The sequence below is a fragment of the Microtus ochrogaster genome, chromosome X, assembly GCF_000317375.1.
Source record: "Microtus ochrogaster isolate Prairie Vole_2 chromosome X, MicOch1.0, whole genome shotgun sequence".
Lineage (NCBI taxonomy): Eukaryota > Metazoa > Chordata > Mammalia > Rodentia > Cricetidae > Microtus > Microtus ochrogaster.
Window position 1 is genome coordinate 42,308,600 of NC_022026.1, and position 22,763 is coordinate 42,331,362.

Genomic DNA, 22,763 nt, shown 5'->3' on the forward strand with positions numbered 1-22,763 from the left:
AAATAAATAAATAATAAAAAAGAAATAAAAACTATAGTAATCAAAATGAAAAAAAAACAAATAAAACCAAATCTCCCCTCTGGCAAAGCCCTGATTATTACTAACATGTTCCTCACTACATAAAATAGATGTAAAGTCAATCAATATTAGAAGGAAAAATACCAAACTGTTTACAGTGGCTAAACAGTTAGTTTTAAAAGTGAAACATTTTACTTTTAACTACAGTTATTGGTTTTCATGGTTAAATAAAGGGACAATAAAGCATTTAATATATTAATTAAATACAATTATTTTAAAAATTGGAAGCTCTTGGTGGAATTCAAAAAACATCATATCATTCCAAATTAATCAGACAGCCTCTTTTGCACCCCCAAAATAGATTATTTCTATCTCATAATTTCACAAAAGTTTATGGCTGAGTTTGAATAACTGTGGCCATATCCAAGCTGTCAGTTTTGTAAACCACAAAAACTAAGAGTGTCTTTCTGTGTTTTTGCAGTTTTTGATGGTTTCATACATGTGATTTTCAGTTCTTGATGGTTTCATACATGTGCAGACGAATTTTAGTCACTCACCCCTCCAGCGCCCTCTCTCATCTCCCTCCCACTCCAGTGAAACACACCTCCTCAAGTCCCCTTTTTTTCTTGTATATCTTTTTGTTTCCATGTGCAGCCCACTTAGTTAGGGTTGTTCATATGAAAATGGATGGGAGGTTATTTACTAGAAGTGAATGCAGTTCAGTGGAGGAGTACTTGCCTAGTATGCACAAAGGCACTGGGTTCAATCCTCAGTGTTGTTAAACAAACACGTAGATAACTGAAACATATCAAGGGAAATTATTAATACACTATACCTCAAAGTTAAATGTAAATCTCTGTGTTCACAAAATAGTGGCTTTGTTTATGTCTACAGCTGCTTTTGCACTATAGCGATCAACTAGTCAATGAAGGAAATGGTGGCAGAAGTTGTATGACCTACAGAGTCTAAAATGCTCTGTGCAGAAACAGTTTTCCACTCTGTGGTTTATGGAAATCAAGGAGATAATAAAATTGAAGGCTGCCTCCGTTTAATGCCTTGTGGTCTTTGATGACTGTAAAAGATAATAGTTGCTGAGTGTCTATTTACTGAAGGCCGTACATCATTTCATTTTCTTAGTTTCAAACCTGAAGCTGAAATGGTAGAGAGTGTATGATTTAAAAGAAAAATGAGTGTGCTTTTTAAAAAAAAAGATGGTTACATCCTTGGACATGAACTTTATTTTTTGTTGTGCAATGGGAGTTTGATAAGCCATGGAATCTACCTTTTTGCAGAGATTAGCCTATGAATAGAAATATTTCAAAATTCAGGAAAAGAAGATATTGGGTCATAAATCTATTAGGGGAATGTCTAGCAAGGTCTCAGTCTATAAACAGCAACTTCCCTTATTCTCAGCTCCTGGGCCACTCCTAGGGAGATTTGCTTCTTACAAATCCTATTAGCACACCATTTGGTGTCATATCAACTTAGCCAAAAGTCCAGGTCAAATTCAAAGGCTTCCAACAATGATTGCCCACTTCTCCTCCTCCTCCCTTACTCCATGTGCCTCTCTTCTCCAGCCAGGTTCCCATCACCTCTGGATCACCCATGCCCATCTGCCACAAGTTCCCCAACTGGGTGTAAAATCCCCAGGGTTCCTTCCACAGCTTCACTGAATTCCCTCACTCCTTCCCTCCCTCTGTCTCTTTCCCTGCTTGCTCCTCCCCTCCATGCAAGTGAATTACAACACTGCCTTTAGACACAAGCAATTTAAATTTATTCTGCTCTGGGGTTTTGAAAGGAGGTCGCAGAAGTAGTTGAGTTAAGGAAATCCATGCTCTGAAAAGTGGCATGCTGTAGCCTAGAGGAGATCCACTGTGCTGGCTTTCTCGGAAGTTGATTGAGTGCGTGGATAAAAAAGGAGAGGGGAAGAGAGAGAAAGTAAGAGTAAGATGGATGGAAAAAGCGAGGAAGGGACGGAGGGAAGAAGGGAGGGAGAGAGGGAGGGAGGGAGGGAGGGAGGGAGGGAGGAAGAAAAAGGAGAATTGTGAATCTCAACTTGAATTCCATTCTGTGATATTTTATGAAATCAACCCAATCATCTAATTCATAATAGCTGTGCAAAAATTGTGTGTGTGTGTGTGTGTGTGTGTGTGTGTGTGTGTGTGTGTGTGTGTTAAAGACTAAAATGGGGTTTAATGCATCAAAATGTCAGTTTTGCTGAGGTTGGAGTGTCCTTACTGCTCCAAGTTGTCCTTTACAATATACGTCCTCCTATGTTCCGCTCATGGTCTGTTGGACAACTCTCCACCCACTCCTCTCTCTCTAAAGCTGAGCATCTCATCTCCCAACATCACTCTTAGTTAACTACCTTGCTTCCCATTCCGCTAAGAAAACAAAGTAATTAGAAGAGAACGTTTCTCTATTTCCCCTTCGTGGACCCATCTAGGGCATCCTCAGTCTTCGGTCCTGCACCCTGTACCATTCATAACCTATCCCTGAGCCATAGATCACCTCCAAAAGGAAAGGCGTCAAACAAGACAAGTCTATGCTACTTCCTGTCATGGGTCAGGGGTTGCCTGGGTTTGGCTGGGTAATCCTCACACTAACTTTCTTCTGCAGAGGCAGGCAGACAATGTGCTTTGAACTACTTAGGAGTCTTGACAGCTTCGGGTCCAGAGCAGTGGGGGCTCCTCTCCTTGTGATCTCTGTAATACGCTATCTGTAGTACACAAAGACTTTTAACTGGACTCCAAAGTGGGGAGAAAGGGGGTAGGGAGAGAAAGAGTGTGGGAAAGAGAGAAACAACTGCTGGCTAGGTCTTTGTTCCTCTTGACAGGAAATCCCTTGAAATGTGTGTGCTGCTCGATACGTTATATTCGTCTAGGAACTTAGAAGTCGTTGTACCTTCAAAGTCTCTTGGGTACACAGCCAGTTCTCATCACTTCCAGCACTGTCATCTTGGTCTTTGCTCGACCTCCCTCCTTAACAGCATCTGTCTCCATGTTTGCCCATTTGCCCTTCATCCTCTGTTCTCCACACCGCTCTAAAAGATTAACATCTGCTTCCAGTCATCTGCAAAACATGTAGTGACTCTGAATCTCACTCACAACACAGACCAGCATCCCAAGGAGGCTGGATATGCCTTGGGCTCCCTCTCTGACTTCAACTTCTATTTTCCTTAGACTCCTCCTTTGGCTATTGTGTGACTGCTCACAATGTCTCCATGCTGGAATGTTTGTAGAAGGTGCTTCTCTCTGTCTTGGATGCTTTTCCTTTTAATATCTATGTAGGAATCTTCTTCCTTTCACAAATATTGATTCAAAGGTTAAATTTTGAGGGTGCCTGTCTAAGCCACCATATTTTTATGGTCATGTTTCCACCCCCACATCCCTGATCAGATATTTAGACTGAACTTTCTTTCTCTGTAAAACTAACCATCTAACTTCTAAAACAACTTGGAAGAGGTGCATGTTTCTGCGTCTAGAGAACTTCATCTCCAGAAGAGTAAAATTCATTTGTTTAGACCACCATTACACTCCAAGAAGTTGCTTCAAGAAGCTAAGGCATGATGGCTACCAAGAATTTGAGAACAGCCTGCAGTGTATAATGAGTTGCAAAGGCAAGCCTAAGCCGCAGAAACACAAATCGCTCAACTCTACTTCCTCATGTTTCACCATCAAATAGTTCGAAGGGACATTCCTCTCCTCCCCATGCCTCAGATTACAGCCACACCTCACGCATGAGCAATGTTTAGAAGATAAAAATAACTATTTGCAAAGCATGAATTTGGGTACAATTTGGTAACGGTTGCTTGCAATTACTAGTCATATATCTATGCTTGTGAATGTTGAGTAACTCATGGTGGTCTAAAATCAAGAGGGTTTGGGTCTTGTCTTGGATAGGGTTTCTATTGCTGTGATAAAGCAACATGACCAATAAGCAGGGTGGGGAGGAAAGGGTTTATTAACCTTATACTCTCAGACTGTTGTACATCACTGAAGGAAGTCCAGACAGGAACTCAAACAGGGCAGGATTCTAGAGGCTAATGCAGAGGCCATGGAGGGGTACTGCTTACTGGCTTGCTTCCCCTGGCTTGCTCAACCTGCTTTCTTGTAGAACCTAGACCAGCAGCCCAAGGGTGGCACCACACACAGTGAGCTGGGCCCTCCCCCATCATTCACTATTTGAGAAAATGTCTTACAGCTGGATCTCACGGAGACATTTCCTCAATTGAGACCCCTTCCTCTGTGATGACTCTAACTTGTGTCAAATTGACACACAAGCCCAGCCAGTACAGATCTGAATTCAAGCTTGGGTCCTACCACTAAAGCTATGCATCTGTGTTCTTGGTCTTATCACTTTGGCCAATTATCCACCTCTGAATTGATCGCTGCCCACTGGAAGCAGCAGCTTCGCTGATCTAGGCTGAGAGCAACACCAGTCTATGAGTAGAAACATGAATATTTGCAAGGCAATTTGGCAACATGACCATTTAGGAAGATAAAAATAGCAACTTCAACACAAGAGAGCTTGGCCTCCGCAGCCATGAGCAGTAGACCATGGTTACAGTATCAGGCATGAAATGACCTCATGTGGAACAAGTCTCGAATCCAACCGAAAAAAAAGAACACTATAACACATCTTCCCAGGAAGGGTGGTTTTGTAGCATGCCGAGTACTGTGTTGGGTAAGATCACTGAGAGCTTTTCTCCTACAGCAGCTGGAACCGCATATTCTGGCACCGTTAACATATAGGCAGTGCTAACTGGATTTACTGGTTTAAAAAAAAATAGTTACATTAAATCAAGAGGGGGCATGCTGCAAGGGATGTGATAGAGTTCAAGGGGAGAACTAGGGATGGATATGATTACTATTTCCTTGCATTCATGTATGAAATTCCCAAGAATAGAAAAAAATTGCAGTTTTACAAACTATGCACGTGAGTGGAGAGGTTGTTGCAATTTGGAAGACCTGTTTGTTCTGGCTTCTGTTTGAAGGGTAGCCAAACAGCAGTGCATGCAGGCCTGGCAGCCCTTGTCCCATAACCTCTAATTTTCCCCTCACATGGATTTCCCTGAGGCAAAGAGAGCTCTGTGCATAAGATGTAGCCAGCTCTCTCCACACATACATACAAACATATATAAATAAGTATGAAAGGAGGACGGTGGATCACTGGGAGTAGGAGGGGTAAAAATAATCAAAATAATTATGCAATGCAGAAAATGTCATAATGAAACCCACTATTATGTATCATTAATATATAATTTTTTTCTTTAGAGAAACAGATGGGTTTTGGGCAAGCCAGCAGTGGAGGCCTTTGCTTCCTAACTGGGTAGGGATGAAGACCTGACTCATTTCCTCCCCTCCTATGTTGTCTAGCACTGACTCCATTACCAGCAGTGTTTGTTGAGTGAGAGCATGATTATAGAGTTCCCTTCTTTAAAAAGTGGAATTTAGTTTATAAATTCATAAAATGCCTAAGGCAGCATTTCTGGGCAGAGAATGAAATTCCTAAGAAATGCTGAGGCCAAGAAGTTTTTCTGTTTTTCCCTTTCAAATCAGACTCATCCAAAACATAAGAATACTTTCTATAGTTTTTTTTTTATTTTAATTTCGATGTAGTACTAAGAATTGAACCCAGGGCAAGCTCTCTTACAGATCCACATCCACAGTCTTCTGCTCTAGATTTTGTTTTGAGACAGGGTCTGGCTAAGTTTGCTGGGCTGGACTTGAATTTATGGTTTTCTTACCTCAGCCTCCCAAACAGTGGGATTATAACCCTGCACTACTGGGCCTGGCTTGAATACTTTTTAAATACTTGCAAAATGTTCCTATGAAAAGTCTCCTCCTCCTCTCCCACAGACAATAGTAAATAAAACCAATCTGAAACATGAGAGTACCAGGAATAATTTAATCCAAAAGGAAATTAATAAAAATACAAACACAAGTTGTGTTGAGTGGGTTTACTGTAACTACATGAGGTGACGTTCAGGTGATCGATCATAAGTGAGTTGGCATCTGAGGTCACAATTGCCTCGCAGGCCTCTGGGTCTTCCTCAGTAAACCAGGCATATTTATGTGCCTTTTCCAACTTCCATATGAAGAATTAGTGATGTTATCCAAATGATCTATCTATTTTACCTGGCACATGCTAAGAATAAAAGGCAGAGCCAGGCAGTGGTGGCGCACTCCTTTAATCCCAGCACTCGGGAGGCAGAGGTGGGCAGATCTCTGTGAGTTCGAGGCCAGCCTGGTCTACAAAAGCTAGTTCCAAGACAGGCTCCAAAGCTACAGAGAAACCCTGTCTCAAAAAACAAAAACAACAACAACAAAAAAAAGAATAAAAGGCAACCATTAGAGAGAGTGTGTTCATACGCATACAAATGATTCGTGGCTGTGCCACATGAATTCTATATTTTCCATTTTAGCAAATGAGGTGATTTACTGAGAGAATAGAAACACCTGTGCATAGAAAATTGCGTATTTCCACTTCAACCATAATTACCTCACTAATTAAACATCCAAATTTACCCAGTACATTTGCATGTGTAATTAGCTGTGATTCATTATCAAAGCTAGGCCCATGTCACGGGTACTATGGCATTTTAGAAATGGAATTACTGAAAGATATATGTCTTTCAGCATTCATTGTTCCCCTCTCCAAAGCAAGCAAAAGAAAACAATGTGATTTGTAGCACACACAGAGACAAAGACAGAGACAGAGGGACTTGGCTTTAAATTTGAAAATCACGTTAATTGAAACTGACATGTTTTTGAGACAGATCCCTCCCAGTGTTTTAAAAAAAAGTAAATTTCCATGACAATCAAGAAATATTTTCTAGTTTTTTTAACCTGCTTTCCAAAAGATCGTTTGAATTGGGCGGTCTCAGAAAAGCATGCTTTCCCTTTAATTACAAATTTAGAAAGGCTCTGTCCAGACAGTGCATTTCCGCCCCTCAGCTGCTTGCTCAGAGCCCAGCTTTCACACTCCAGTTCAGGTTCCTGCTGGCAGGAGTCTTAGCGCAAAGTTTGCAGGCGGCTTGTCTCCAAGTACCAGGCTTGCAATGCAGCCCGCACAGAAAGCTAAGAGAAGTTTCAGAAGCTTTATAATGCTCTAAGGGCCAATTCTGCTTGAGCTTGCTCAATCACTGAGCACAGGACTTGTGTACTGGTAGCCTTTGCTTGGCTCTACCTGTTACCAGATGACACAGCTGGAGTCCGTGCTCTCACTGGAGTTTCAGCTTCAAAAAGATAGAGCTGGAAGCAGGGATAATGATGGAGTCCTAAAGGAGATCCTCTTCCATGCCCTTCCTGTGACACTTCCGAGCTGCGCTCAACCCCTTCCTTTAGAGGCCCAGCTCCTTGATCTCTCCCTGTACTCTTGATAAAATCTGATCTTCAGTTTGCACAAGATTCATAAATATTCCCTCCTGGAGGCAGAAAGAGTTCAGTCCCCGCCCCTGAGGATGAATAGGCAGTTAGTAGTTAGTGAAGAAAGGGGAGACATTTTCCTTAGTGGTGTAGAGACTGGTAAGTTACCCATGCTCCTGTTAATATTCCCTCACCCATACTCAGGTGAGAAGCCATGATAAAGCATACTGAGTCACCATCCCACAAATACAGAAAAATCTGATGTTCGGGGCAAAAGCCTTCCTAGTTCTGATAATAGAATGTGGAGATTCTGTGGGATTTTGAGAATGTTTGAAGCTTTGATTTCCTTAGCAAATGTTTCCCTTGTACTCATCATGTAACTGACTGCCATCATTACAATGGAGTATATTTAAAGACAAAACATAGCTTGGGGATGTAAAGGTGTTTGCTCCCCACTGATACGGAGAGTATGGGGAGATAGGGATAGTATGAGAAATAGACAGGAGAGCAAGATCTGCGTCTTGGTCACCTCAGTCCCATCCTGTACACCTGATGACACGTCTGCTTTTTACTCTCTTTCTTGGAAATGCATCCACTCCTTGGAATTGGGAAGTGGACATCATTTTGAAATCAGCGACATGAATAGATTTCTAGGCTTTGCAAGAGGAGTCGTTTCTTTTTAACCGCTGTGAACTTGGATTGGATGTGCTTAGAGTTAGTGTCATGCTGTGTTGGGAGCACCGAGACTCCAGATCCTGAATTTCTTGTAATCCCCTGATCTGAGTGCCTACAGCTGCTCTGAGCACGAGACCTTCAGGAGTTCCTGATGGCAGGAGAGTGGTTTCTGGTGGGTTTGGCTGGGGCGTGGCTATCTCTATAGAATCTGCCCCTGAACACAATAAAGGGGGCATTCTTGGGGAATTCAAGGATGACCCGTGTCGCTGTCTCTCTGTCTGTGTGTGTGTTGTGTATTTTAACCTCCAGCCCCCTTGCCCGAAGCTTGCGAACTGGGTGCCAGCGCACAGAGCGCAGACACGGGGGCGTGGTGCGCGGCAATGCTGGATCTAGAGTCCTGCACATTATGACCCGAAGGTTCAGTCTGTTCCATGACCTGTTTTTGTTAACACTGGATCTGGTAATTCTGATATGTTATATGCTGTCTTTATTTAAATACCTACACAATGAGACTATTGTCAAGTATCTATTTTTGCACTCGTTTCTTTGTGACCAGGTCTCACACTATATCCTAGGCTGACTCAGAATTCACAAAAATATTTGCCTTCATGTAAAATGTTTGCCAACTCCTGGTCTAGACCCATGTCTCCTAGAACCTTCTGCAATGAAGAAGCTGTCTTGCATCTGTGTCCTGGAGTACAGTAGCCACAAGTCTGGTAGGGCTTCAATTACAGTTAATGTGACTGTGAACCTGAATTTTGATCAACTTAAAATGAAATAGCCACAAAGTGACTTGTGGCTATCACATTAGAGCAGTTCCAGACCATTTGCAGCCTAAGGACTCCCTGTCCCGTCTTCTTTCTGTGCTTTGTATTTCTCTCTCAAATTGATCATCCATCCCGAGGCTGTGTGAGTCAAAGGCAAGACAGCGTTCTTAATCAGATTTCTGCCCTGAACTGGCTTTCGTTGTCTGTTAGCAATGCATAATGGAAAGCACTTAAAAACAATGTATGTGAGCAGACATTCATTTCCTCTAAGGCGCTCCTTTCTCTACCTATTATGTCTGTCTTTGTTTGTGGTGAAGTAGTTGGCTTTTTCCACTTGACCATGCTCCAAATTAAAGAAAGTTGTAATCGACTTTTCACTCAGGAGAGCAAAAAGACAAAAATCTCTCTTCACAAAGCTCTATTTCTTTCCAGTCCTGTTGAAGACTGGCCACCTTCTGTCTTAGTTGTTTTTTTTTTTTTTCACACGCAAAACTGCTAAACCAGAGCGAGAAAGCCTCCTGCACACCCTGTCCTTGTGACCACTGCCGAACCTTCCCCCTAAGAGTGAACATCGCCTGCACATATCCTGCCTTCCAACACGGCACAGACAGCTGTTCTATCAAGTGTCCATGCATGGCAACATCACGTGAGCCACTAGTTTTTCAGCCTCCACAGCCTGACCAAGCCAACATTCCACAATTCAAGCTCTATCATGAGTCACGACCTATTTCTAAACCCTATAGTTTCAAATTGTGTTTTCATGTGTGCAGACAGAATTCAATTACTCTTAACAGAGCAGATACATGAGGTCATGTTACCAAGTTCGGGTCAACAGGATGTTAGAGGAAGGCAGACACTCACTCATCTTCTGAAACTTGTCCTTAAACAATGGAGATCGTTCCTTTTCTTTCCATGTACTTCCACAGGATTTCTCTTAAGGTTGCTGGCAGCAACCTTTGATGGTGCAAATGAGAAATATGTGTTTGTGGTTATAGGACAAGAGAGTGAGTGATCTGGAATATCTAAATCCATTCTTTTGTGACTTCACTGAGTAGAGCTGACATGGTGGCTCTAAATTACTGATTTCCGGGTATTTATGAGAAATTAACACATTGTTATGCAAATTTTGTCACTGTCAGATGGAAAAGTGGGAAAAGATGTCTTCAAACTTTGAGAATAATTAAAGGAATTGACAATATAAAAATATTCCATAGAATAAGAACAACAAGTGTTTAAACTATCTATAACAGAAGGGCCAGCATCTTGTTTGGAAAAACTAATGGAGTTTTACACTGTATTTTAGATTTGCATAGTTTTTCCTCACTCCATTACATTTTGAGGTTCTTAAGTGCACAAACTGTGAATTTTCTATTAACTAATCCATAACCAGCAATGGAAGAATGTATGTGAGTCAGTAGATATTATGGTTCGGGCATGAATTGTATATCACAAGTTCATGGGTTGGTCACTAGGTGGTGGTTCTGTGTTGGAAGATAGTATAACCTTAAGGATGTAGAACCTTGCTGGAGAAAGTAGGTCCCCTAGGAGGTGAGCTTTGAGATTTTATAGGCACACCCCACTTCTTATCCCCTCTAATTCCTGACTGCAAACACAATATGACTAGTGGCCTCTTACTCCCACCAACATGGACTGAGATGCACTTACAGCTGTGATGAACTGCAATCCACCATCACTGCAAGCCCTAAGAAATCATCCCCCCTTCAGCTGCCACAGTGATTTTTTTAAGTAGCTAATAAGGTAGAATCCTAATATTTGCCCATCATTTTTTTCTCACTGAATACGTGGGGCAATCACTAGCTACGGAACACTTGAAGTACAGCCTACTCTGTGCCCATTGTGTTGGTTCCAAGGTGTAGGCGCCGTCCATGATGTGCACTCCATTGTTCCTGGGTCTGTCTTGTGGAAGGTCTCCTAAGCAAAGGATCTGGCTCAAAGACAGGTAATGTACAGCAAAACCAGGACCAGGAATCAGTTCTTCTCATTCATAATCCAGGACACCCTCCACAGGTCCTAAAATCAGCACAACAGGACATGAGAGGATGGGTTTGAACGGGGCATTTCAGAAGCAGGACTTCTTGATCCTTTTCCACAAGGAAGATTTGGGCAAAGAAAAGAGATAGAAGGAAACCTATGTTGAGTGTGGGAGTATACACCGTGAGGAACTCTCTAAGGAGACCCTTGGTTACTCTATATCTATTTTATTTGTATGGGTGTTTTGTCTGCATGTATGACTGTGCACCATGTGTGCAGTGCCCACAGCGTTCAGAAGAGGGTCTAAGATAACCTAGCACTGGAGTTACAGATAACTGTGAGCTGTCATGGGGATGCTGAGAATCAAGCCTGGATCCACTAGGAGAGCAACCATTGAGCCATCTTTCCATCTAACCAGGAAATATGTCTTTTTTTAAAAAAAGTATTTTGTTTACTTTGATATTCATTAATTTCTTCATGTGTCCATTGTTTCACTTGTGTATTTAGCAACACAATGGAGCACTAGTTACGTGCAAGAAAATCTCACTGTGTGAAGTGCCACTAAATCTAATACAGAACACAGACACTCCTCTGTGTCTCAGCTGACTTATCCATAAAATAGAGATGCCATATAGAGTCCCAAATCACTTCCATAGCAATGAGACATAACTGAATCCATGTGAAGGAGAATCTTAACCTAAACTGGAAAGCTACCTATTCTTGTTTATATCCCACCCAGAGTAGAAAACCCTGTGTGTTGTAGCAGAAATGTTTATGTTTTAAATTAGGAGTTGCTGCCCCCAGGACTTAATAGGTATCATGCAATACCATGTTACTTTCCAAAGTATCAAAAATTCAAAAAACCTTCCTACTCTTAATCTCTTTAAATAAAAGACTGAGGACTTGTGTATATCTCTAGCTGGCATTGTAAAGATCACAACATTTCAGTGCTGCCTAGCCTGTGCTAAGTGTTGCCTAAGTTAACTACTAGTACTGTAAGTATCACTATTATGACATGGGAGGGTACATAGATCATTGGTGGATCTTCTCTGAAGATATGTCACTTGAGCAGATACCAGAGAAGTTGAAATGACCTGACCACAGGAAGAGGAGAAAGACAATGTCAGGAAAAGGAAAGAGCAGGTGGCAAGAGCGACATGGTGATGAGCTTGGCTTGAATGTGGAACAGAAAGCAGACCAGATGGCTGGTACATGGTGAAAGGGAAGCGAGGATTCAAGGTCAGAGCAGGCTACTAGACTCGGGCCCTGAGCAATGAAAACAATGAGAACGACTTTGTATTTTATTCAATGGGCAGTTAGCACTCCCTCGAGTTGATCGGCTTCCATGTTGACTGCTCTGATGCTTTGTGATGAAAGAATCCTAGAGAAGAGCGGAAGCAGGAAGAGGAGTTTGGCAGCCAGGGCAGAGTCCACAGGAGCTCAAATGACGAATCGGAAAAGGGAGGTGGCAGTAGAGAAGAGTGGGCAGGTGGTAGAGAGAATTGAGAAATGAAGGTGGAAAGGCTTTCTGATTAAATTTGTGTTGGAGTTTGTAATATGTCGGCACCATGAGGTGCAGTTCACAGACATTGTCTCTGTGTGTTTTAAGCCCAGCAGCAAGCTAGACCCAACAAATACTGGATTACAGGAGCAATGTTATGCATTCATCCCCAGCTGATCACTCAGTAACATCATCCTTGTAGCCCAAGATAGGCCAGGTGGCAATATTTACAAGATTGAAATTAAAAATGCTTGGATAGAGAGATGGCACAGTGGTTAAGAGCAATATCTGCTCTTCCAGAGGACCAGGGTGCAGATCACAGCACCCACATGGCAGCTTTCATCTGTCTGTATCTCTGCTTGCAAGGATCCAATAGCATCTCCTGACTTCTATGGGTACTGTACTTACTGCAGTGTGGGCATGCATTGCTACACTTACATACGTGGTGTAGACCCACACATAAAATACAAATAATTATTTTTTTAAAAAAGAAACTGAGAATGCTAACAGATCAAGACTTAACAAATGAGGGAGTATTCTTGAGGTGGGGGGAGCTGGTTGTTAAACACCAGTCCACCACTAGTGAAATTCTGACTTCATTTGTCTATAACTTTCCTTAGAGAGCTTTTTCTTTTAAAAATGTATTTGCTTAAAATAGACCAATACTACTTCCTCCTTCTTTCCTCCTCCAGCCCCTCCCATGCCTGCCCACTCTCAAGTTGATAGCCACTTTTTCTTCAATTATATTTGTTATGTACCTATGTGTATTATAAATATATAAAAATACAACCTGTTAAGTTCATTTTGGTTGTTTTGTGTATGTGGCTTTCAGGCTGACAACTTTGCACTAAACAATCAATAAGGGACTCATCACAGGAAGAGGCTCCTTTTCCTTCTCCCAGTAATCAATAGTCACCTTTAGTTCTTGGCAATTTTCTCTCTTTCATGTTCACATTGCCATTGTTCTGGTCTTTTCTGTGCAGCTCTTTCTGGTAAAGACTATTTCACAGCCGACTTTTCAAGTATTCTGACTCTTCGAGTCTTTCTATTCTCTCTCTCCTGCAGTGTTCCCTGAGCCATAGATGCAGGAGCTGTCATGGAAATGTAGCAGTTTGGGTCAGGCTCCCAATTATCTGTTAATCTCTGCATTGTGTCCAGTTTTGATTTTCTGTGATGGGCTCCATTTGCTATGAAGAGAAGCTTCTCTGATGAGGGGTGCTAGCTACAATGATCTGATATTTGAGAGTGTAAGGATATGATTCAAAATATTGTAAGGGATTGTGCTGTCTAGCTATAAGTGGTGGTCACGGATATTTTCTAACAGCCATGACTTTGCTATCCCTGGGAAGCTGGCTAGGTTTTCAGCACCAGGCATAATTTCCCTCCTGATGAGTGGTCCATTAGTCCAATTACACAGCCATTGGTTGCCATTAATATGTGATTGCCACTTATTGCACCTGTATGCATGTCTTGCCAGGCTGGTCATTGTCATGAATCATGGGCAGCTGGGTAGGGATGTTTGATTGCTTCCCTCTCTTGGCAGTTTGCATAGGATTTTCTGGTCCCCATGGAAGCTAGACTGCAAAAAAAGAGACTTTAATATCAGATCTAGCTTCAGCCATATTTGTCAGGTGTCCTAAGTCTGTGGTGTCTTCAGCAACAGGGTCCGCCTTCAACCCCTGAAAGGCAACCATGGGCTACATCAATAACCTGTATCCTTTAGGCTACCTTAACCAATATTTTGAAAGGAGCTTTCATGTTTGGGGTACTGGGTTGTTGTTTGGTTTGCTTTTTTTGCCTATAGATATTGTGGGAACATAGTCAGTCAAAGTGGGATATATATATATATATATATATATATATATCCACCAAAACACATATACTCATATATAGACACATATATAGTTTATAATTTCAAGTAAATATAAAATAATATGATTTATTGAGTCTTTTTCATACAAGTATAATATTACTTCTCACTCACTTCTTCTGTACTGACTGTTCTCCTTCCCCGGTGGAAGTCCCTTCCCAATTATTCAATTTGTCACTTCATATCACCTGTATCCTGATACTTCCCTCTCACCCAGCCCACCTATGGTACCTTTTTTCTGTGGTTATTCCATGCGGTATATTCACACCTGAAGATTTGGAGCTAAGAACCTCAGATGGGATACAAAACATGTGGCGTTCGTCTTTCTGTGTCTGGGTTAGCTCACTCAATATAATCTTTTCTAGGTCCACCCACTTGCCTGCAAAGTTGCTGATTTCCCTTTTCTTCGCAGCTGAATAGTATTCCATTGTGTACATGTTCACGTTTTCATTGTCTATTCATGTGCTGAAGGACATTTAGGTTGTTTCCATTTCTGGCTATTGTGAATAAGACAATGAATGAGCCTGAGCAATTGTCTGTGGAGCAGAATGTTGAGTCCTTTGGGCATATGCCAAAGAGTGAAGAAGCTGAGTCATATAGTAGATGAGTTTTTATGTTTTAGAGAATCCTCCATGCTGATTTCCAGAGTTACTGTACCAATTTGCCTTACCAACAACAGCGAATGAGGGGTTCCTCCTTCTCTGCAGCTTTACCAGCATTTGCTGCCAACTGTTTCGTTGATCTTGACTATCCTAACTGGGGCGAGATAAAATATCAAAGTTAGAAATAGTCAAGAGGCTCACAACAGCCTGAAACAGCTCCATGGAATCCAATGCCTTCTTCTGGCCTCTGTAGGCACCTAAACAGACACTTAACCTACACAGAAGGAAATACAGATTGACTCTCTCTGTCTCTCTCTCTTTCCCTCCCTCCCTCCCCCCTCTCTCTCATACACACAGAGAAACAGATGCAGATACAGAGAGAGATCTTTAAAAAGTTAATCTATGCAGGCAATATTTTGGTCCATAATAAAAGTCCTAAGTTCATATTTTAGAAAAGAAAATCATTTGAAACATTGTACAGTGGAATAATGGTTGAAGGTTGGAAAGCTTGTTGGGTAATGTGGGTTAAAAGAATACAGTCCTAAAGACAACGATTTGGAATAGTCAGAGCTAATATTGTGTCAGTAAAAATGGGAAAACATGGGTTGGAAAGATAGATGACTTAGCAGTTAACAACACTGGCTGCTCTTCCAGAGGACCCAGGTTTAGTTCCCAGCACCTACACGACGGTTCACAACTGTCTTCATCTCCAGTTTCTGCAGGCATCAGGCACACCCATGGTATTCAGACATATATGTAGCCCAAACACACATACACATAAAATAAAAATAAGATAGATACTCTAAAAATGGGAAAGCAAACAGGATGTTGAAAAAGACAATGAATGAGCTCATCCAAACTCACTGTGTGTGTGTGTCCATGAGCAGGCACATGCCTGTCAAGGTCAGAGGTCAACATTGTCTTTTTCTATTGCTCTCCACATTATTTATTGAGAGAAGATCCCTTACTAAATCCCCAACTCACTGATTGGCTGGACTGACTGGCTGACTAGTGAGCTCCAAGGATCAGCCTTTGTCCTGAAGTCAGGACCCATGGTTGTATGTCAAGCACATTATCAAGGAGTCATTTCCCCAGCCTTCCAATGAATGGTTTTAATTATGGAGAAGAAAGCAGAGGGCCCTGCAAGAGAAGCAGAGGACACACCTTCCCACAAAGTTTAGATATGTAAAGATGAGTAAAAAACAAACCACCTCCACAACAACAACAAAATGCCCTAGGAGATACTTAAGAGATAACTTGTATAGAGATTCTCAACCTTCCTAATGTTGCAACCCTTTAATACAGCTCCTCATGTTGTGGTGGCCCCTCCCCATCATAACATTATTTCATTGCTACTTCATAATTGTAATTTTGCTTCTGTTAGGAATCCTAATGTAAATATCTGATATATGACCCCTAGATGGGTCACGACCCACAGAATGAGAGTCACTGATCCCGTGTTAGGGAAGAGAAAAATGGAGAAAATTTTGTGGCTTGTTTTCTCCCTATTAGAGGAATTAAGGCATATAAACATTTGGTTTGTTAGATGGTACTAATAATAGATTGTCAGAGGCAGGACAAAATCAATAGTTGAATTAGAAGTCTGTTCATAAAGAAGCAGAGTGCATCATCCCATGGACAAGTATTAGAAAATCTGAAAGAGAGTTCAGGAGTAAACTACTAACAAACTCCTGAAACATAAGAGCAAGACCATGCATACTTTAACCCATTCTGCCTTGGTACCAGTGGATCAGCAGAGCTCTTCAGTGACTCTCATTTATCACCAGAAAACCTCCTGTGCTATATTGAAATGCTCACAAGTATTGCCTTTCGAAATGAGTGTCTATATATTCCATTTTGCTTGAGAGGTCCTTAGTTTAGTTTTAGCACAATGATTAACTATGGTCTCCTTCAGTCCTATTAAACATTCCATTCTACCAGTAGTGTGGCTGATGTGAGTATGGCTCACCCAGGCAGTGCCCTGATGATGCTATATACACCTTTCCAAAGTATATAGTAGAATCCATGCCTTCTAGGTACGGTCTCTTTCTTGATCAGCCCAGCCACTATAGGAAGCTGACAGGCCACACTCAGCTGCAGCCTTCCTCCCCTGACATCTCTCTGCTCCTCAACTTCCTGTAAATGGGCTCTTCCAGACAACAAAGCCCTAAAAGGAGTCTGGCTAATAGGCAGGAAAAGTGGCCAACAGATACATCACAGACTAACTAGACCCGATGCTCTTCCAGAAGCCCCTTATCAGAGAATGCCCTTGAGATGTTTCATCACCCTCCTCAGAAACATCCTCATTTTACAAAAGAAAAAAAAACAAGTTTCTCTAATCTAGTATGGTGATGTCAGTGAATCCTGGACCCATTTCCCAATGGTACACCTTCCTCTCTCCCTATTTTCTCACAAAGAACCTTCGAAGGTCGGGCTCCACTTTCTCCAAGCAGGATAACGCTCTCCTTCAAATCCTGATGCATGGTCAGCTCGAAGCAATCTTTTGCCTGAAGGTTTATGTAACTGTTTTTCCCTCAAACCAGGTGTCTCAAACTCGCAATCCTAACAAACCCCAGTGCGCAAGGAAAGCAGGAGAAAGCAACTTGCAGGTGGTTTCTGCAGTGACTTCCAAAAAGAATGTGAGGAGAGACCCTGATTACAAAATGGCAGAAGCACATGTTTAATAATTGGAAGCCATTATGAAAATCCATGACTATTGCTGAGCTGTGTCTTAATTTGTAATAGAGAGATAATGGATTGCTTTTTTTCTTTTCGTCCTTGGAATATTATGAGACTTGACAATCATGAAACATTTTTGCATATATTCCAAGGAAGGCTTAGCAAGAAAGCATTAGCTATACTAGAGTCTTAGTGTATTGTTGCCCTCAAGTGTATATATATTTCAGCATTCCTTAGCCCCCAAATTTCGTAGTTTGTTGCCTCTCTGTTGTAGCAAAGGAGATGGCTCCGTGGGTAAGTATGGTGGTGTGAATGAGAATGGCGCCATAGGCTTATGTTGGAACATTTGGTTCCCAGTTAATGGAACTTTTGGGAGCAATTAGGAGGTATGGCTTTGCTGGAGGAGGCGTAGCCTTGTTGAAAGAGGTGTGTCACTGATGGTGGGCTTTGAGGTTTCGAAAGTCCATGCCAGTGCCAGTCTGACTGCAGTATACATATCACACATGAACACTCTCAGCTACTGCTCCAGTGTCATGCCTACCTGCCTGCTACCATGCTTCCTGCCATAATGAGCAGACTAACCCTCTGAAATTATAAACAGGAACCTGACTAAATGCTTCCTTTGATAAGCTGTCTTGCTCATGGAGTTTCACAGCAATAGAGCAGTAACTAAAACGGTAAGGCTACTTGCCAACAAGCCTGATGACCTAAGTTTGATCTGCAAAACCCACAAGGTGGAAGGAGAGAACAGACTCTCACAAGTCCTCTGAGCTCCACAACCTTGCCATGGTGTGTGCACATCCGCACGCATATGCACATATTCACACTCACACAAGATAAATAGATAAATGAAAAAATGCTTTAAGATATTGTGTTAGAGAGCTGAGATTCTACAAGTGAAACAAAACCAATTTATTGAAAATTTTAGTGTTTGAAAAGGACAGTCACAGGGCCAGAGGTGCTGTTTACACTACAACAAAAGAGATCTATGCTATTTATTTTTATAATTTGCCAAAAGAGAGGAAGCAAATGGGGTGTTTGAATTGTTGCTCGGTATATTTTATAACAATAATTTATTCTTTCTTTTATTTTCAGGTATTTCCAGTAAGGACACTAAAGAGACAAATCTTTATCTTTTTAAATATGACCTTAGTTTCTAGAGTCCTTGGGTCTCGATGGTTTCCTAAAACTCTACCTTGTGATGTCAATCAAGATAGTACAATGACCTACGTGACCGTGGACTGCACAGACAAGCATTTGACAGAAATCCCTGAGGGTATTCCGACTAACACCACCAACCTCACCCTTACCATCAACCATATACCAAGCATTTCTCCAGACTCCTTCCGTAAGCTGACCCATCTGGAAGAGATCGATTTCAGATGCAACTGTGTACCTATTTTACTGGGGTCCAAAGTCAATGTGTGTACCCAAAGGCTTCAGATTAGACCTAGAAGCTTTAGTGGACTCTCTGACTTAAAAGCCCTTTATCTGGATGGAAACCAACTTCTAGAGATACCTCAGGATCTCCCATCCAGCTTACAGCTTCTGAGCCTCGAGGCCAACAATATCTTCTCCATCACAAAGGAGAATCTAACAGAACTGGCCAACATTGAAGAACTCTATCTGGGTCAAAACTGTTATTATCGCAATCCTTGCAATGTTTCTTATTATATCGAAAAGGATGCTTTCCTTGTTATGAAAAATTTAAAAGTTCTCTCGCTGAAAGATAACAATGTCACAGCTGTCCCCACCACTTTGCCATTTAATTTAATAAAACTCTATCTTTATAACAACATCATTACAAAGATCCGAGAAGACGATTTTAATAACCTCAACCAATTGCAAATTCTTGACCTAAGTGGAAATTGCCCTCGCTGTTACAATGTTCCATATATGTGTACACCCTGTGAAAATAATTCCCCCTTGCAGATCCATGACAATGCTTTCCATTCATTGACAGAATTAAAAGTTTTACGTCTCCACAGTAACTCTCTTCAGCATGTGCCTCAAGCATGGTTTAAAAACATGAGAAACCTCCAAGAACTAGACCTCTCCCAAAACTACTTGGCCAAAGAAATTGAGGAGGCCAAATTTTTGATGTTTCTCCCCAACCTTGTCCAGTTGGATCTGTCTTTCAATTATGAGCTGCAGGTCTACCATGCATCTATAACTTTACCACAGTCACTCTCATTGCTGAGAAACTTAAAAACTCTGCATATAAAGGGCTATGTCTTTAAAGAGCTGAAAAACTCTAGCCTTTCTGCATTGCACAATGTTTCTAGTCTCGAAGTTCTTGACCTTGGCACTAACTTCATAAAAATTGCTGACCTCAACATATTCAAACAGTTTAAAAACCTCAAACTCATAGACCTTTCGATGAATAAAATATCCCCTTCTGAAGAGCCAAGGGAACTTGGCTCCTGTCCTAATGCCAGAACTTCTGTAGACCGCCATGGGCCCCAAGTCCTTGAGACCTTGCATTATTTCCGGTATGATGAATATGCACGGAGCTGCAGGAACAAAACCAAAGAGTTGCCTACTTACTTACCTTTGAATGAAGTCTGCCATACATATAAACATACCTTAGACCTAAGTAGAAATAATATATTTTTTATCAAGCCCTCTGATTTTCAGCATCTTTCATTCCTTACATGCCTCAACTTGTCAGGAAACACCATTGGCCAAACTCTTAATGGCAGTGAATTCCAGCCCTTAAGAGAGCTGCAATACCTAGACTTCTCCAACAACCGACTTGATTTACTCCACTCCACAGCCTTTGAGGAGCTCCAGAAGCTGGTAGTTCTGGATTTAAGTAGCAACAGTCACTACTTTCAAGCAGAAGGAATTACTCACATGCTGAACTTCACCAAGAAACTACGGTCTCTAAAGAAACTCATGATGAATGACAATGACATCTCTACCTCTGCCAGCAGGACCATGGAAAGCGACTCTCTTGAAATTCTGGAATTTAGAGGCAACCATTTGGATGTTCTATGGAGAGACGGTGATAACAGATACTTGGCCTTCTTCAAGAATCTGTTGAATTTGAAGGAATTAGATATCTCCAGGAATTCGCTGAGTTCCTTGCCTCATGGGGTGTTTGAGGGAATGCCACCAAATCTAACAACCCTCTCCATGGCAGAAAATGGCATCAAGCATTTCCCTTGGGAAAAACTCCAGCTACTGAAACATCTAGAAAATTTGGACCTCAGCCACAACCTGCTGACAACTGTTCCTAAGAGGTTAGCCGACTGTTCCAAAAATCTCACAAAGCTGATTCTTAAGCAAAATCATATCAAGCATTTGACAAATTACTTTCTAGAAGATGCTTTTCAGTTGCGTTATCTAGACCTCAGTTTAAATAAGATTCAGGTCATTCAGAAGACTAGCTTCCCAGAAAATGTCCTCAATAATCTGAATATGTTGCTCTTACATCGCAATCACTTTCTGTGCAACTGTGATGCTGTGTGGTTTGTCTGGTGGGTTAATCATACAGACGTTACTATTCCTCACCTGGCCACTGAAGTGACCTGTGCCGGACCAGGAGCACACAAAGGTCAGAGTGTCATATCCTTGGATCTGTATACGTGTGAGTTAGATCTCACGAACCTGATTCTGTTCTCAGTTTCCATTGCTTCAGTCCTCTTTTTGATGGTAGTCATGACAACAAGTCATCTCTTTTTCTGGGATATGTGGTACATTTACTATTTCTGGAAAGCCAAGATAAAGGGCTACCAGCGTCTGCAATCCATGGAGTCTTGCTATGATGCTTTTATTGTGTATGACACTAAAAATTCAGCTGTGACGGAGTGGGTTTTGCAGGAGCTGGTGGCTAAACTGGAAGACCCAAGAGAGAAACATTTTAATTTGTGTCTAGAGGAAAGGGACTGGCTACCAGGACAGCCAGTTCTAGAAAATCTTTCCCAGAGCATACAACTCAGCAGAAAGACAGTGTTTGTGATGACCCAGAAATACGCAAAGACTGAGAGTTTTAAGGTAGCCTTTTATCTGTCCCATCAGAGGCTCATAGATGAAAAAGTAGATGTGATTATCTTGATTTTCTTGGAGAAGCCTCTGCAGAAGTCTAAGTTTCTTCAGCTCCGGAAGAGACTCTGTGGGAGTTCTGTCCTGGAGTGGCCTTCAAATCCACAGGCTCATCCATACTTTTGGCAATGTCTGAAAAATGCTCTGACCACAGACAATCACGTAGCTTATAGTCGGGTGTTCAAGGAAACAGTCTAGCGCTTTGCAGAATGTGGTCACATGTGGCAAGAGGCCTGGTTGCCTGAATTTTTCATAAAGGTTTCAATAAAAGAATGTCTGAAAAATTTTCTAACAGCTGCCATTGCTCAGATCAGTGGGAAATCATCAATATACGGCACAGAAATCAGAAAAAGGACATTGGCAAGCTCGCTGCTTTCTTCTTTCTTTGTGGCACCATCCGTATTCAAATATCTTCCCCAGCTCATCTAGAAAATATTTGGGGAAAAAGAGTGCCTAGGAAGAAACGTCGGCTCTGATGTGCCTGCATGCCATTGAGAAGAAGCATAGGCTCTGAGGTGTCTGCATGCCATTGAGAAGAACCTCACATCTGCTCTTAAAAGGTACCAGTATTATCAGTAGTCCATAAAAAGTGGTCAAGCTCTGTCTCTCTGACTAAACTGTACCAAAGTTCAATGAAATAAAAGCAGAGAGAACTTCTCAACCAATTGTGTCACCGCCATGTGGCATCCCCTGCAGCACACACCAAATGCTGGTACTGGACAGTTGGGACCTGTTCAGTGACTCCTACTCATTTCCCTAGGGTCCATTGATGGGCTCTGTGGGGAAATAGAGGAATATTTGTGCCATCCATGGACATGGTCAATTTATAACTGGAAAAAAATATCCCCTCAGGCAAAATTATATTCTTTGCATTTGATGACAATTATCTGCTGAAATATGTTTTATGTGCATGGCAAATACTGTTTCCAAAGTAAAACGTTTTTTAAAGATATCTGTGGTAATTAATGTTATTTTGTGAACTAGTGCCAATATTTGTAAGTATCTGTAACCATGGTGCATCAATATTAGCTGGTTTCCATGATAAACCCAAATGGGGGATTGAAAGAATATGTATTTTTGAATTATCAGGGATGACAAATTAGATGGATCTCAATTGTATAACTTGATTTCTGTTTTTAATGGAGAGGGAAAATCATAGAGGTTAAATAAGCTTAGCAGTAGGAAATCATCAGGGGAGTGTGTGTGTGTGTGTGTGTGTGTGTGTGTGTGTGTGTGTGTGTG

At 41.6% G+C, this 22,763-nt stretch overlaps 1 protein-coding gene across 1 annotated transcript in view; it reads left to right on the plus strand.

The window, feature by feature from the left end:
- Positions 1-22,422, plus strand: part of Tlr7 (toll like receptor 7) — a 25,866-nt gene extending 3,444 nt beyond the window's left edge. Inside the window, exon 3 of the mRNA XM_005358725.3 lies at positions 18,570-22,422. Coding sequence (XP_005358782.1) covers positions 18,570-21,719 — 3,150 coding nt within the window. The 3' untranslated portion in view covers positions 21,720-22,422. The remainder of the gene's footprint in view (positions 1-18,569) is intronic.
- Positions 22,423-22,763: the final 341 nt, after the last annotated feature.